The sequence below is a fragment of the Cotesia glomerata genome, linkage group LG2, assembly GCF_020080835.1.
Source record: "Cotesia glomerata isolate CgM1 linkage group LG2, MPM_Cglom_v2.3, whole genome shotgun sequence".
In the NCBI taxonomy this organism is placed as follows: domain Eukaryota; kingdom Metazoa; phylum Arthropoda; class Insecta; order Hymenoptera; family Braconidae; genus Cotesia; species Cotesia glomerata.
The window spans coordinates 3,853,083-3,866,657 of NC_058159.1; the positions used below are offsets into that span (position 1 = coordinate 3,853,083).

The 13,575-nt window shown below is 29.3% G+C and overlaps 1 protein-coding gene and 1 long non-coding RNA gene across 3 annotated transcripts; one reads left to right on the forward strand and one right to left on the reverse strand.

The window, feature by feature from the left end:
• Positions 1-624: 624 nt before the first annotated feature.
• LOC123259465 lies at positions 625-13,496 on the reverse strand. 2 transcript variants are annotated; one of them, XR_006508241.1, is made up of 3 exons: positions 13,416-13,496; positions 12,708-12,806; positions 625-919 (listed from the first exon to the last, which is right to left on the reverse strand). It is a non-coding gene; the product is annotated as an uncharacterized LOC123259465 (long non-coding RNA). The 2 variants fall into 2 exon arrangements; XR_006508242.1 differs by lacking the exon at positions 625-919 and adding an exon at positions 8,714-9,080.
• Positions 956-7,209, forward strand: LOC123259417 (protein AF-9). The gene is made up of 4 exons (XM_044719928.1): positions 956-1,433; positions 1,540-1,685; positions 1,829-2,094; positions 5,243-7,209. The coding sequence occupies exons 2-4, from the start codon at positions 1,547-1,549 to the stop codon at positions 7,127-7,129; spliced, it is 2,292 nt and encodes a 763-aa protein (XP_044575863.1). The 5' UTR covers positions 956-1,433; positions 1,540-1,546; the 3' UTR covers positions 7,130-7,209.
• Positions 13,497-13,575: the final 79 nt, after the last annotated feature.

The following is a 13,575-nucleotide window of genomic DNA, read 5'->3' on the forward strand; positions in this document are numbered from 1 at the left end:
AAAAAATTGACATTTACAAAATTAAAAAAATAAAAATTGCAATTATTTAGATATAATTTTTCGGAGCAAATTTATTTATTTAAAAAAAATTAACAAGTGGTCAAGCGACTGCTAACTTTAATGTCATGATTTTTTTTCTTAAAAAATTATTACAAAAAAATTTTTTTCATTAATTAAAAACTCCAAAAACTATAAGTGCAATTTTAAAAAAATATTATTTACTTTTAATTTAATAAATTAAGCAAAATAAAAAATGTCGGCTAACTTTATTATTATTAAAAAAAATTGAATTTTTTATTTCTTGAAATTATGAAAATTAAGTTAGCCGACACTTAAAAATTTTTAGAATTTTTTTTTCATTGAAAAAATTATCAAAAAAAAAAATAAAAAAAAATTTCATTTGTAAAAAACTTAAAAAAAATCTAAGTGCAATTTTTAAAAAATATTTTTTTGGTCTAATTTAATTAATAAAAAAAAATCAAAAAATTAAAAACGTCGGCTAACTTAATTTTCATCTTGAAATTTAATTTTTTTCTAATTTTTTTTTGCCATAATTTATTAGTTTAAAAAGTTTTTAGAATTATTAAATACCTGCTAATTAATTTTCATAAAATTGCTTTTTATTATTTCAAAAGTATTTAAAATTAGCAATAAAAATAATTTCAAATCCCCAGGTACATCCAGTTGGTATCAACAAACTTAGTTATTCTAAGCTCCACTTGGATAAACTGGCGCCTTCGGAAGTCACACGTATGCACAGCAAAAACCTTGGTGAAAGTGAGCGTTGATTCGTGAAATTTCGAAGAAATGATTGGCTCGCGCCATTTTCTTCCTCCAATACCCAGTGTGCCTGCATCAGCAGTCATCCTGTCTAATAGTGTCCTGTGATTGGTGGCACTGCGGGATAATTCTTGTAGATCTGAAAAAAATGAACGTTCCATAGATAGAGGGCCAGTAGCCATATCAGTTATCACGTATACGCAACCATTCGTGCTATTCATGGAGTAACGATGGCACAAGTTATTTATATATAAAAATAGATAATGGCCAACAAGAGTTATCATAATAGTAATTATTATTATTACTATAATAATTATATTTTTTATTTGGTCACTGCTGTTGACACTGAAGTAAATATTTTTTTAAAAAATAAACTATTTATGTCAACGATTTAACTCGGTTTATTCTGTGATAATTTATTTTGAAAGTTGATACGTTTTATAGACAATTATATTCTGTAAGTGTTTATTTATTATTATTATTTTTTTTTTTTTAATAAGTTTATTTATTGAGTTGGATAAAATCTCGATGTGATAATTAAGACTGCAATAACTTGTGAAGTAATATCAATCAACTGTTTATTTTTATCTTCAACGAGAAACTTATGAGTTATTACAGTTTATTGATAAATATTTATGACTGTTACTAACGAGGTATGTAAAAAAATTAATTTTAGGTTAGCTTTTATCTGTAGATTTGTTTATTGATAAAATCCACGTGGATGCTACTGATACTCATGTTTGTTTTTTTATTTTTTAGAAAAATAATGGCAATAAAAATAGCTCTGGAATTCGGACATACGTCGATGTTAAGAGCAAGGACTACTCCTGAAGGATATACTCACGATTGGGACCTGTATGTTCGAGGTGCTGACAACGCGGACATAAGCCAGTACGTTAAGAAAGGTATATAACGTTTATTAAATCTATTATTCTATTGTTGTTATACTGATGAGAGTATAGCGAAATAAATAGTACGTTACCTGGGATAGTACTCACATCATTTGCGAATCAATACACATATCATTTAATATTTATATGCCTTTCAGTTGTCTTTGTCCTCCACGATACTTTCTCGAATCCTAAGCGGACTGTCAAAAACCCGCCGTATTCATTAAAAGAGTCTGGATACGCTGGATTTATATTGCCAATTGTTATTCATTTGAAGAATAATGATGAACCTAAGAAAATAGAGTTTCAGTATGATTTGACGCTCCAAGATTGTGGACCACCTTTGAACAGTGTTTTGACACATACAGAATTGTTTCTCAGTCCGTCGGATGAATTTCGAAGGAAATTGTTGAAAGGCGGTGGTGTAAGTATTTTTTTTTTTGTTTATTTATTTAGTTTTTTTTTTATTTTTAATCAAAAAAATCTGTTGCATAATGGGTTGCAGTCAACTAGTCAGACTGACAACACTCCGAATTAATAAATTACTAGAACTTAGAAAGAAAATATTAAATGTTATTTAAAATAATTAATTTTACAAATTTTGAAATTCCGAAAAATATAAACTTGAATAAAGAAAAAACTAAAGCTGTATTAATAGAATTTTTCAAAGTCACAAAGTCTCAATAAATTAAATAGATAACAACGAAAATTTTTACGCCAAAATAAATGAACAGACGAACACTTAGGGCCAGTTTTTCAATCCGAGATAAAAGTACTGCCATTATGATAAAAAAATAAATAATTCAGCACAGTGATATTGCCTACGAATAATTCTCCTTGAATTCAGTCACTTATTTTGAATTAAAATAAATAAACATTAGCCACATGTCACAGAAATATTCACCTCCAACTGTGACAACTTCCTGATTGTAAATAAATAAAATAAAAATTAGGAAAACGGATGACCCTGAAGGAGATCCCTGTAATTTCCCGCTAATTCTATACCTAAGCGCTTGAAATTGCACTTATAATGTTGTTGAGCTCTTCAAGCTCCAAATTACAATTTATATGTTATTTTGAGCTTTATGAGCTCAAAGAGGTAGCTGTTCTATGCTTTTGAGCCCTTCGAGCTCATATCTTGCGTTTGACATATCTATTATTAATTTATAATTGTGTTAATTAATTTAAAATAATTTAAATGACACAATAAGAGGTTATTATTATTTTTATGATATATTTATTTATTTTTATTTAAATAAACGACCAAAAATTCATGGAGAACTAATTAAGAGCAATATCACGTCGCTGAATTATTTATTTATTTTTTTATTTTATTGGCGGTACTTTTATCTCGGATAAAATTTTATCCCGGATTGAAAAACTGGCCCTTATTTAACCGAAAAATGTAAATATATAATTATTTAGATGAGTAATTTTCGGCCGAATCATTATTCGGATAGATGAGTATTCGGATGAATCTATCGGCTGCCCAATTTTAAAACACAGTAACTGCAAAATTTTTATACCTGATTTTTCTTTAGCATTGCTGCATTTTTTATAACTTTTAGACCTAAATTTCAAGAATTTTTCTTAAAAATATTTATATTTAAGTATTTTCTGTTCATAAATCAAATTTGTCATCAATTTGGCGGGCAAACTTTTTTTTAATAAGAAAAATTGAAAAAAAATTTTAAATGTTAATTACTGTGTTTTGAAATTGGGCAGCCGCTATGTCGGAACGAACCTTTTTCGAAATTAAATTAATTCTAATTTTTAAGGAATATAAGGTTTATGTTTACCTACATTTGATAGCTCGGTGTTTTATAATTTACAAAATTGTTTTTCGGCTGGTATTCTATTTGAGCTAATGTATTTTATAAACTTTTAATGTAACGGAATTTAAAATTTTCTAAAGTTTTAATAATTCGGAATGTTGTCGATCTGACTGGTTGACCGCAACCCCATAACAATCGTTGCAATACTTGAAATTATTTTTAATATTTTAAAAAGGATAGCCGCTGTGAGGATCGAAAAAATAGGTGATTTTTGAGAATTTTTTTGACTGGGATAATAAAGGAATTTGAGAATTGGATTTTTTTGTTTCATAAAGTATACATTGAAGATCATTCTCCTAAATTTTGATAAAAAAATATCATGTTGTTACAAAGTTAGCATTTTTGTGGAGCACCAAAAAAATTTCCCCCACCACGGTGGGATCTCTAACTCAAAAACGGATTATCTAAAACAAAAAAACCAAACTGCGTTGTAATCTGCATGCATGTGGTTATCGTTCCACGTAGGGGATTTTGAAAATTTGGATTTAAAAAAAAATGGCGAGATTAAAAATTTTTTCGTTTTTTTTTTCTCATTTTTTTGGATTCAAACCGCCCTAAAAAATCTTAAAAATCAAAATTTTAAAAATCCCCTACGAGCAACTATAGCTAATAAATAGACGAATGCATAAAAAAAAAAGTTGCAAATCGGTTGATATTTATGCAAATTACAGATCCCACCAGTTCAAAAAAAGTAGTTTCGAGAAAAACGCGTTTTCGTCGGAGCGCCGCGAGTACAATGGTCAATTGACAATGAAAATTAAGTTAGCCGACATTTCAAAATTTTTAGAATTTTTTTTTATTGAAAAAATGATTGCAAAAAAATTTTTAAAAAATGTACTTGTAAAAAACTTGAAAAACTGTAAGTGAAATTTTTTAAAAATATTTTTTTGTTTTAATTTAATTATTAAAAAAAAAAATCAAATAATTAAAAAACGTCGGCTAACTTTAGTATCATCATTTGACACGCTGTCACAGAAATGACTAACTCGAAAAATCTTCAAAATTTTCTTATAAAACTCTAGATACATATTTTTGAACTAGCTATTACTCGCCCGCTCCGCTGGGCGCTTTATAGAATTACATTTTTAAATCTAGACTTGAAATTTAATTAGAGTATTGTTTTAACTTGCACAGATTTTCAATTCTATCGAATTGGCATCCACCTTTTATCTACATAATTATTCTAGCTAATATTCATTGTAACTTTCAATGTGCAATCATTAAACATTCCTGTGTCTTTTTTACAAAAATGAATAATAATTGATTTGAAAAAAAAAATTTGTAATGAGCATTGAACGTTTCAGTTAAAGAAATTGCAGGTTTCATAAGTGAAGAAATCTGCCTAATGTATAAACATAACCAATAGAATTAAAAAATTTATTTTAAACAAATGACAATCGAATAGAATAAATTTAGTTACAAAAAAAATTCATTATTTCTAAGTCAAAAAAATATAGGCTCCGGATAAGTAATCACTAACATATATACTAAAACCTTCTCTGAAACCCGCTGTATTTTATGGTATAAGTATTATTCCAATCGGTTCGGTAGTTTTCGCAGTATAACTGGACAAAAAAACCGTCTCTCCATTTATTAGTATTAGTAAACTTTGATTTAATAAAAAAAAATTTTTCTTTTTTTTTTTTTTTAAATTTCACCGTGGCTATCCCGCTTAATTTTAATAAAAGATCTGTAGTGTCTATTTAATAAATGAAATTAATAATTTGAATTTTTTAGATTTTAGTCCCAGCTACTGAAGAGGGACATGATAAAAGTGAATCAAAAGTATCTGTACCGATGGTTGGAAAGCCTAAACTGAGTGGTAGTGATACCAAAAAACATCGTGTTTCAGAGCCAAAAACAGTGTTTGCAGATTTATTCGGGGTTCCAATAAAAACATCAAAAGTATCGCCGGAAAATAAAAGCAAGACTGGAGAAAAAACGAGTTATCAAAAATTACCACCTGATAAATCGGAAAAAAATGAGAGTAAGGCTGCTAAAACAAAACACAGTCCTCACAAGGACGGTAAACGTGATAAAAATAACAGTGAAGAGAAAGAGAAGAAAGACAAAAAAGGTAAAGACGTTACGAGGGATAAAGAGCGTAGTAAAGAGAAAAGCAAGCGACCTCCTAGTCCCGTAAGTAGTAAAAATAGTCATGCGAGTCCTAGTAGTAAAAGGCCCCCCTCGCCAGCGGCTCCAGCTGTTAAAAAGCAACAGCTCAGTCCACCTGATTCTGGAAGCGCGCAAAAGTCATCTTCTTCGCCTAAAATACGTGAGAAAGACCACAAGAAATTGGCGACGGAGAAAGAGAGCAGTAAAGATAAGGATAAAGTTAAAGAGGCTCCAAAGAGCAGTAGCAGCGGCGGTGGTACCAACGCTGGCTCGCTCGAGGAATTGAAAAACGATAAAAAGAAGAAGAAATATAAAGATGAAAAAGATCCCGAACGTAAGGATAAAACGCGTGATAAAGATCGTGATAAAGTTAAAGAACCAAAGAGTTCTGATAGCAAAAAGAGTCTCGATAAAGTGGATAAGCATGATAAGACGGAGAAAGATAAACCTCAGGAGAGCAAGCAGCTGAAAGACGGAAAAAAATCGCCTAAACCTGTTAAGGAGGATCGGAGCAATTCCAAGTCCAGGAGCGATAAGCCACCGGAGGTTGTTGAGAAGGTCAAAGATCCACGCAGTGACAAGGATCGTCAGAAGCACAAGCATCGGAAGAAGGAGAAGAAAGAAAGGACTGATGATAGTCGCGAGCGCGAAAGAAGAGATAAAAGGGACAAGAAAAATTATGAAAAAGAATCCGCTCCTGTTACGAGTAATCCTCCGCAGACAAATTCCGCGATTCCCGAAACTCACGATCGTGATCGTGATAATAGTAGTGACTCTGCGAATTCTGGGGATGAGGAGGACTCGAAGACGATGGTGAGCGGTAAAATTGAGCCGGAGACTGTCAAAAATAATACTGAGAGCCAGCAGCGACTTGCCAGGCCGTTATCGCCGGGCTCTGATCATGTGAAACGTGAGCGCAGTGATAAGGTGAAAAAGGAAAAATTAAAGCCTGTTAGAGGCAGCAATGCGACAGGTAGCACTGCTGTTGGGGGTGGAGGTACTGGTGGTAATAATGGTAATGAAGAAAGAGACAATAGGAAGAGAAAAAGACGCAGTGACAGCAAAGGTGAAGAAGAAGTTCCGGCAAAACGTGAAAAAGACACGGGATTTTCGCCACCATTAGAACCCGTTTCTTCCAGCCAGTCACCGGTAACTATCGAAATGACAGCCGGGTATACGGCTGCTAAAGAACTGCCCGAAGAAATGGAAACTGTTAAACAAGAATTTGAACACGAGAGTGAACAAATAGCCCCAGATTCTACCAACAGCGTGCTAATTGAGTCGGAAACTGACGAGCCGCTGGTATTCTCTGAAGACTATGTTTCTCAGCTTAAAGACTTGCAACAAAAAATAATGACTCTGCAGGACAATCAGGAGTTACAACGCGTTGTTCAAGTTATTGCGGCTACGGGACAGTATGAAATCACACGTAAAACGTTTGACTTTGATCTTTGCGCTTTAGATCGGAGGACAGTACAACGCTTGCAGCAATTTTTCTCGGCGTCTTGACAACTCAATAATTAAATTTATTTTATTTAATTTCATTATTATTAATAATATTATATATGAGGGTGGCGCAAAAAAACCGACTTTTTTTTTAATTTCGAGTGAAAACATGTGTTTTTGATGTTTTAAGAGCTCTCTCTAAAGGACAGCTTAAAAAAAAATTTTTAAGAGGTCGCTCCAAATTTTTTTAAATTTCAAAAATCGAATTTTTTTTTTTTTTAATTTTTTTTTCTCGTTACTTTATAATTTTATAGACCAAAAAAAAAAGGTTTTCCTGAAAGTTTCAGTTCAGAATGTGAATTTTAAAAGGTCGCTCATAATTTTTTTTTTAATTTATTAGTGACTATTTAATTGGATGAGCATTTTTTGACTCTGAAATTAAAAAAAAATTGTGAGCGACCTTTCAAAATTTAAATTTCGAATTGAAACTTTCAGGAACTTATTTTTTTTTGGTCTATAAAATTATGACGTAACGAGAAAAAAAAATAAAAAAAAAAAAACAATTCGATTTTTGAAATTTAAAAAAATTTTGAGCGACCTCTTAAAAATTTTTTTTTGAGCTGTTCTTTGGAAAGGGCTCTTAAAACATAAAAAACTCACATTTTTTCACTCGAAACTTAAAAAAAAAAAATAATCGGTTTTTTTGCGCCATCCTAATATATATATAAATATATATATTGGTAATTAGTTTTAGTTATAGATATTTATAAAATAATTATTAAGTAACTATTTGGTTGCACAGTATACAGATAAATAATTATTGATAGATTGTAAGTAGATACAATTTAATTATATAAATGTTAATTATTATTGTCATTTATAATATTATTATTATAATTATATCATGTTTGTACATCACCATTGCGCCAAACCTAGTGATTGTGTTTAATTTCACTAGCCTTATTGCCAAAAAATAAGTTGACGTTTTTTATGTGTCATGTCATGAGTATTTAATATACATTTAAATATAAATAAATTATTTATTTATTTATTTATTTATTTATTAATAAATTATTTTTAAATAAATAAATAAATAAATAAATAAAAAGGTGTTAAAAAAAAAAAATAAATAAGTAAACAAGTAAAGTAGAGTATCGGTAGCTATTTTTTACGTAATGATAGCAAAAATAAATGAATAATACTTTACGGAAAATAGTATAATTTCATTAATATCATAAATCAAATAAGCTAGTAAGCCGCTACGAGTAAATGGAATTATTCTGAGGAATAGTGATTTCATTATTGACTAAGTATTACTTGTAAAAGTATATATATAAATATATATATATATATATAAATAAGTTAATAAATATAATTATTTTTGGTTGGCAATTAACATTCGCATTTGTGACTACATAATAAAATACGTAAATTTTATTAAGGTATGAGTAATAAAAAATTAGGCGAATCTTTTACTGTAATAATAATCATAATATTAATTATAAAAATATAATTAATAATAATAATAATCAATTTATATAAAATTTCATAAATTATATTTTTCGACAAAATTTTCGATTGTAAATTACATCAACATAAAAATAATAAATGTAATCATGTAATTTATTAAAATGAACAAAAAAAATGAATTAATTTACAAGAAATAAAACTGAAAATTATTATTATTATTAATAATAAACTCGTATCGATTCGGCAATAAATGAACATAAAATAAATTACTGTGCGATTGAATCACAAGAATGAGCTTAATAAAGCCTGCGATCGATAAATTTTTAAGATAAATAAAAAAGCATAAATGGAGGCAAAAAAAAAAGCTACGATGGAATGCAACAAAAACAAAAAATACTCCACTGAACAAAAGTTATTGTGTGCGTTTGAATAAAGAGCGAATTGCATTTAAAAAATAACAAAAACGACGTAGTACTTATTTATCTTTTTTTGTTATTTCAAATTCCTCCTTTACTTCTGTTTATTTACTCTACATTATTATAAGCTGTAAAAATAAAAAATTATTTATAAAGTAAATTTGAAGTAGAGAACTACGGGAGTAGCTAGATAAATTTAAGCTATTATACAAAGAGTTTAATTTATTATTCAAAAGTTTAGTTAGTGTTTGGGCGGTTTCGTGCAAGTAGAACGATCCTAGAAAGTCAGACAGGCTTAACATGTTATGCCGTAGGCAGAAACAACCGCCCGACACGCAATTGCCCATTACTGGTCCCAGGGTACTACACCACCCAGGGATCTGATTTTCTTCAGTCCAGGTCACCTCTTTGCTAAACGTGTGAATTTACATTTACTCAACACACATTTATTTAAGCCTTGGGGATTTATTAATATAAGACGGTATTGTGCGCTACGCCTTGACCCGACAGTGGTAATGTTGATGTTGATGTTGATGTTGATGTTGATGGCTCCTGCATTACAACAAATACTATTACGAATTTTCAATTGTTGTAAAAGGTTAACAGTTATCCAAGGATACGTCATAAGTAATCCTTCAAGATAAACGCCCGATTAATCGCTAAGATATCAAATAAATTAAATGTATTTCTATAAATATAAATGTATGCATGAATTAATGTTACTTTATATTCCAGAATGGATTACGAGAAAGAAATGGGTTTACTCCAAGACGATAAAGATCGAAATTTAAGAACAGGTCAGGCGAAACCCTGACGAGGATCTACTTTGCATATATCACGACCGTGAACTTTTCAAGCTTTTTCTAAACTCTAACTCTTACACCGCAATGAAAGGATCTACGCCGAGACGAGTAAAAGTATTGACTTTATTTTCACTGTATATACTTTCTTTAATTTTATTACTTTTTCTTCTTTGGTATCATTTTTAAAATTTTATTTCAATTGAGAAAATTGAAAAATTTTATTATATTAAAATAGTAAGTATTGATCATTTTTTAAAAATTATTTTATTTATAAAAAAAAGTACTTGAAATAATTTTACAAATAAATTTTTTACAAATTTTATGAAAGAAAAATATCAAACTTTTCTTGTATTTTTTTTTTAATTTTGCTTGTTTTTACGGCGAATTTATGATAAAAAATGTCGTGAAAGAAAAAATAAAGATTTCGATAGCTTTTTTGCCTTCAAAAGTTGGAAAAAATTTTGGCTCATGTTTTTGGATAAAATTTCTATTTTATCTTTTTTTGATATATTTTTTTTTTTTTAAAGTAAATAAAAAAACGAACAATTAAAAAAAAAAAGTTAAAAATCACAATTTTATTTATTTATTTATTTATTATTTAATTTCAATGCCAAGGCAGTATAGCCAGATGGCAAAAGTATGCAAAAAGAGTTACAATAAAAGTACACGTATGACTAATGAAAATATAAAATTTCAAAAATATTAGATATTAAGAATTGATCGTTTTTCTTTACTTTACTTTGGAATACAATTATGATAAATACAAGAAAAAAAAAATAAATTTGAGTATAAAAATTGAGCATTAAAAATTTAAGAGTTAAACTCAGTGGTACAAATTATACAAATTATAGGAGATGATAATCTGAGATGATCTAGAACGATAAACTCATGTAACTTTTATAAATTTTTTTAAAAATATGTTAAAATTGTGATAATTTTTTTTTTAATTATGAGCATTCATTTGTAGTATCGGCTATCAAGTTTTGGAAGGATTTGCCTCCTGAAATTGTAAACGTTCTCAGTTTAAAGAGTTTCAAAATTAAATTATTTGATTTTCTATTAAGAAAATAATATTATAACGTGATGTACATTTTTTTTTTTTTTAAATGCAATCTGTTTTATATATTTTAGTAATACTCCAAAATTTACTGTACTTATATGAACATTATGTATATACTATTTAATAAATAAATAATTAAATAAAAATAATTATTCATTTTTTTATTTTGACTCATATTTTTAAATAAAATTTCTATTTTACCTTTTTTTGGTATTTTTGATATATTTTTTTTTTGAAAAGTACATAAAAAAATGTACAATTAAAAAAAAAAGTTGAATATTACAATTTTCTAAAAAATGTATAAATTTTTTTTTTAATTTGTCAAAATTGTGATTATCAACTTTTTTTTTTTAAGTTCATTTTTTTGTATTTAAAAAAAAATGTATCAATAAAATCAAATAGAAATTTCGTTGAAAAAAATGAAAATTAAAAATTATGACCCCACTTGTAAATATTTAAGTTAAAAGACCCAGTTATTGACACTTGCAATTTTATTAAAATTAAATAAAACAAAACGACTCTAATAAATTAATAAATATAATTTTTGAATTATAAATTTTAAGATAATTGGTTTTTTGAGATCAATTTATTTTTTTAATTAGAACAAAATTGCAAGTGTCAATAACTGGATCTTTTACCTTACCTACTTTTTAAATATTCTAAAAGAAGAAAAAAAAATAGACAACAACAAACTTTTTACGAGCTAAGAAATACTAATTTCCCAGGTTAATTCGCGGGCTGTTATTAACTTATCACCACTTGAGAATAATAACTCATCTGGGATAATAACTAAAAACACACGGAGCGGTATTGCGCCCAATAAAATAAAATAAAATAAAAAAAAAGAAGACTATAATAATAAAAGTAAGAAAGATGTAATAGAAAATAACCTGGACGTAGTTGAAAGATTTAATACCTTACATAGAGACGACAAAGATATCAATGTCCGTGGGATTGGTGGTGAAATAAACCAAGAGGGGATCTAATAAAAAGCTCGGAATAAAATAAAATAGAAATAGTAACGCAAGATGTGGAGATGGATCGTTTAGTAGCACAAAGCTCGAGTTGGTCTTGGTCTAGTATAGTAGTCGTGCTCGCGGAATTGGGTAGAGTGCAGAAAGAAAAGGGTGAAAAGAGTAGGCAATAGCAACTGAGGCAGATGCCAAGCCGGAAAAATGTCGAGAGATGGATAAAAGCGCGAGACGTAAGCCCCTACCAGGGAAAGAGGAGAATTGCGGGGGTGGCAGGGTGGCAGGGTGGCAGGGTGGCTTCAGGGCCGCTAGTCGGGGCTGGGTGAGTAAAAATCCCAAAGAAGGGATACTCTGGGTGGTTGTACAGCGCTGTGCGATCGAGCAGGACGGCAAGAGTTATTGGGGGTGGTGAAATGAGCGAGTTCGAGTTGTGCTACAACCTACACCTATCTGGTTGATACTCGCGCAAGAGAGAAGGACCTCGTAAGTTAAGCAAGGGAGGAGGGAGCTAGAGGGGCGGCGAGGGGCATTTGAGGGCTGACGACTGAGAACTGAGGCATTTGAGGGCTGAGGGGGTGCCAAGGATCCAGATATATATTCCATCCGCGAGGTGGATGAGTGAGGAGAGGAGCAAGCCAGAAAAAGAGGAACAAGACAGAGATCGAGATAGAGAGCTGAGTGGGGAAGAGCACCAGCAGCAGCAGCAGCAGCAGCAGCACCAGGAGGCCGAGGCTGCGGCGAACCCTCAGTCCTCAGTGTCGGCGCAGTGGCCGGGCCATCGTGTCGTATGTCCGGATCCCGTAACCGCGGGATTCCATCTAATCGGCTTTCCTGTCAACTTTCTTCCTTATATTACAGTGTTAGTCTTCTCTGCTAAATAATTTATCTGTCAATTGACGTAGTGATATTTTTTTTAACTACCTGTCACTTGTGCTTGCCGTTTTTCTTCAAGAGGTCACTCGGGATTAGATTGTTTGTGTCGAAGATTTGTTTTGTGATTCATCACACTGGATCGTTAGGCTAAAAATTATTTGTTTTGATAAATAAAATTAAATATCATACTGAAGTTTAATTAAATTAAAGTTAGCTGTCATTTGATCAATTTTTAATTTTACTTAATAATTAAATTAAAAAAAAAATTATTTTTTAAAAATTGCATTTTTAATTTTTTTTAATTTCTACTCAATTTTTTTTTGCCGTAGTTTATTTATTTATAAAAATTATAAAAATTATTAAATATCTGCGAAATTAATTTTCATTGAAATTGACAGACATTAAAAATTTTTTTACAATTTTATAATAATTAAATTATTATAAAAAAAATTTAATTTAAAAATTCCACATGTGAAAATTAATAAATATTTTTTTTGCCGTAATTTATTTAACAAAAGTTCTAAAAATTATTAAATATCTAAATTAATTTTCATTGAAATTGACAGATATTAAAAATTTTTTTATAATTAAATTATTATAAAAAAAATTTAATTAAAAAATTCCACATGTGAAAATTACTAAAAATTTTTAGAAAAATTTTTTGATTGTTAAAAAAATTAAAAAAATTGACAACTGACGGCTAACTTCAGTATGATAATTAAAAATTGTCAAAAATAATTATTTATTAAAACTTACTGTTGCGGTGTTTGTAATGGTGTTTATAAAATGGTGGTTTTTTATCCAGAGTCCTTGCCAGGACATTCGAGTGGCGAGTCATGTTTCAGCGGAGGTGATCCTTGGTAACGGGTATTAAGCTGGAAAATAAAACCCAGACATTTATGGTGATTAATCGGAC

Coding starts and splice junctions, on each gene's coding strand:
- LOC123259417 (XM_044719928.1), top strand. CDS start 1,547: ATGGCAATAAAAATAGCTCTGGAATTCGGACATACGTCGATGTTAAGA. Junction 1,686..1,828: donor AAGCCAGTACGTTAAGAAAG/GTATATAACGTT, acceptor TATGCCTTTCAG/TTGTCTTTGTCCTCCACGAT. Junction 2,095..5,242: donor AATTGTTGAAAGGCGGTGGT/GTAAGTATTTTT, acceptor TGAATTTTTTAG/ATTTTAGTCCCAGCTACTGA.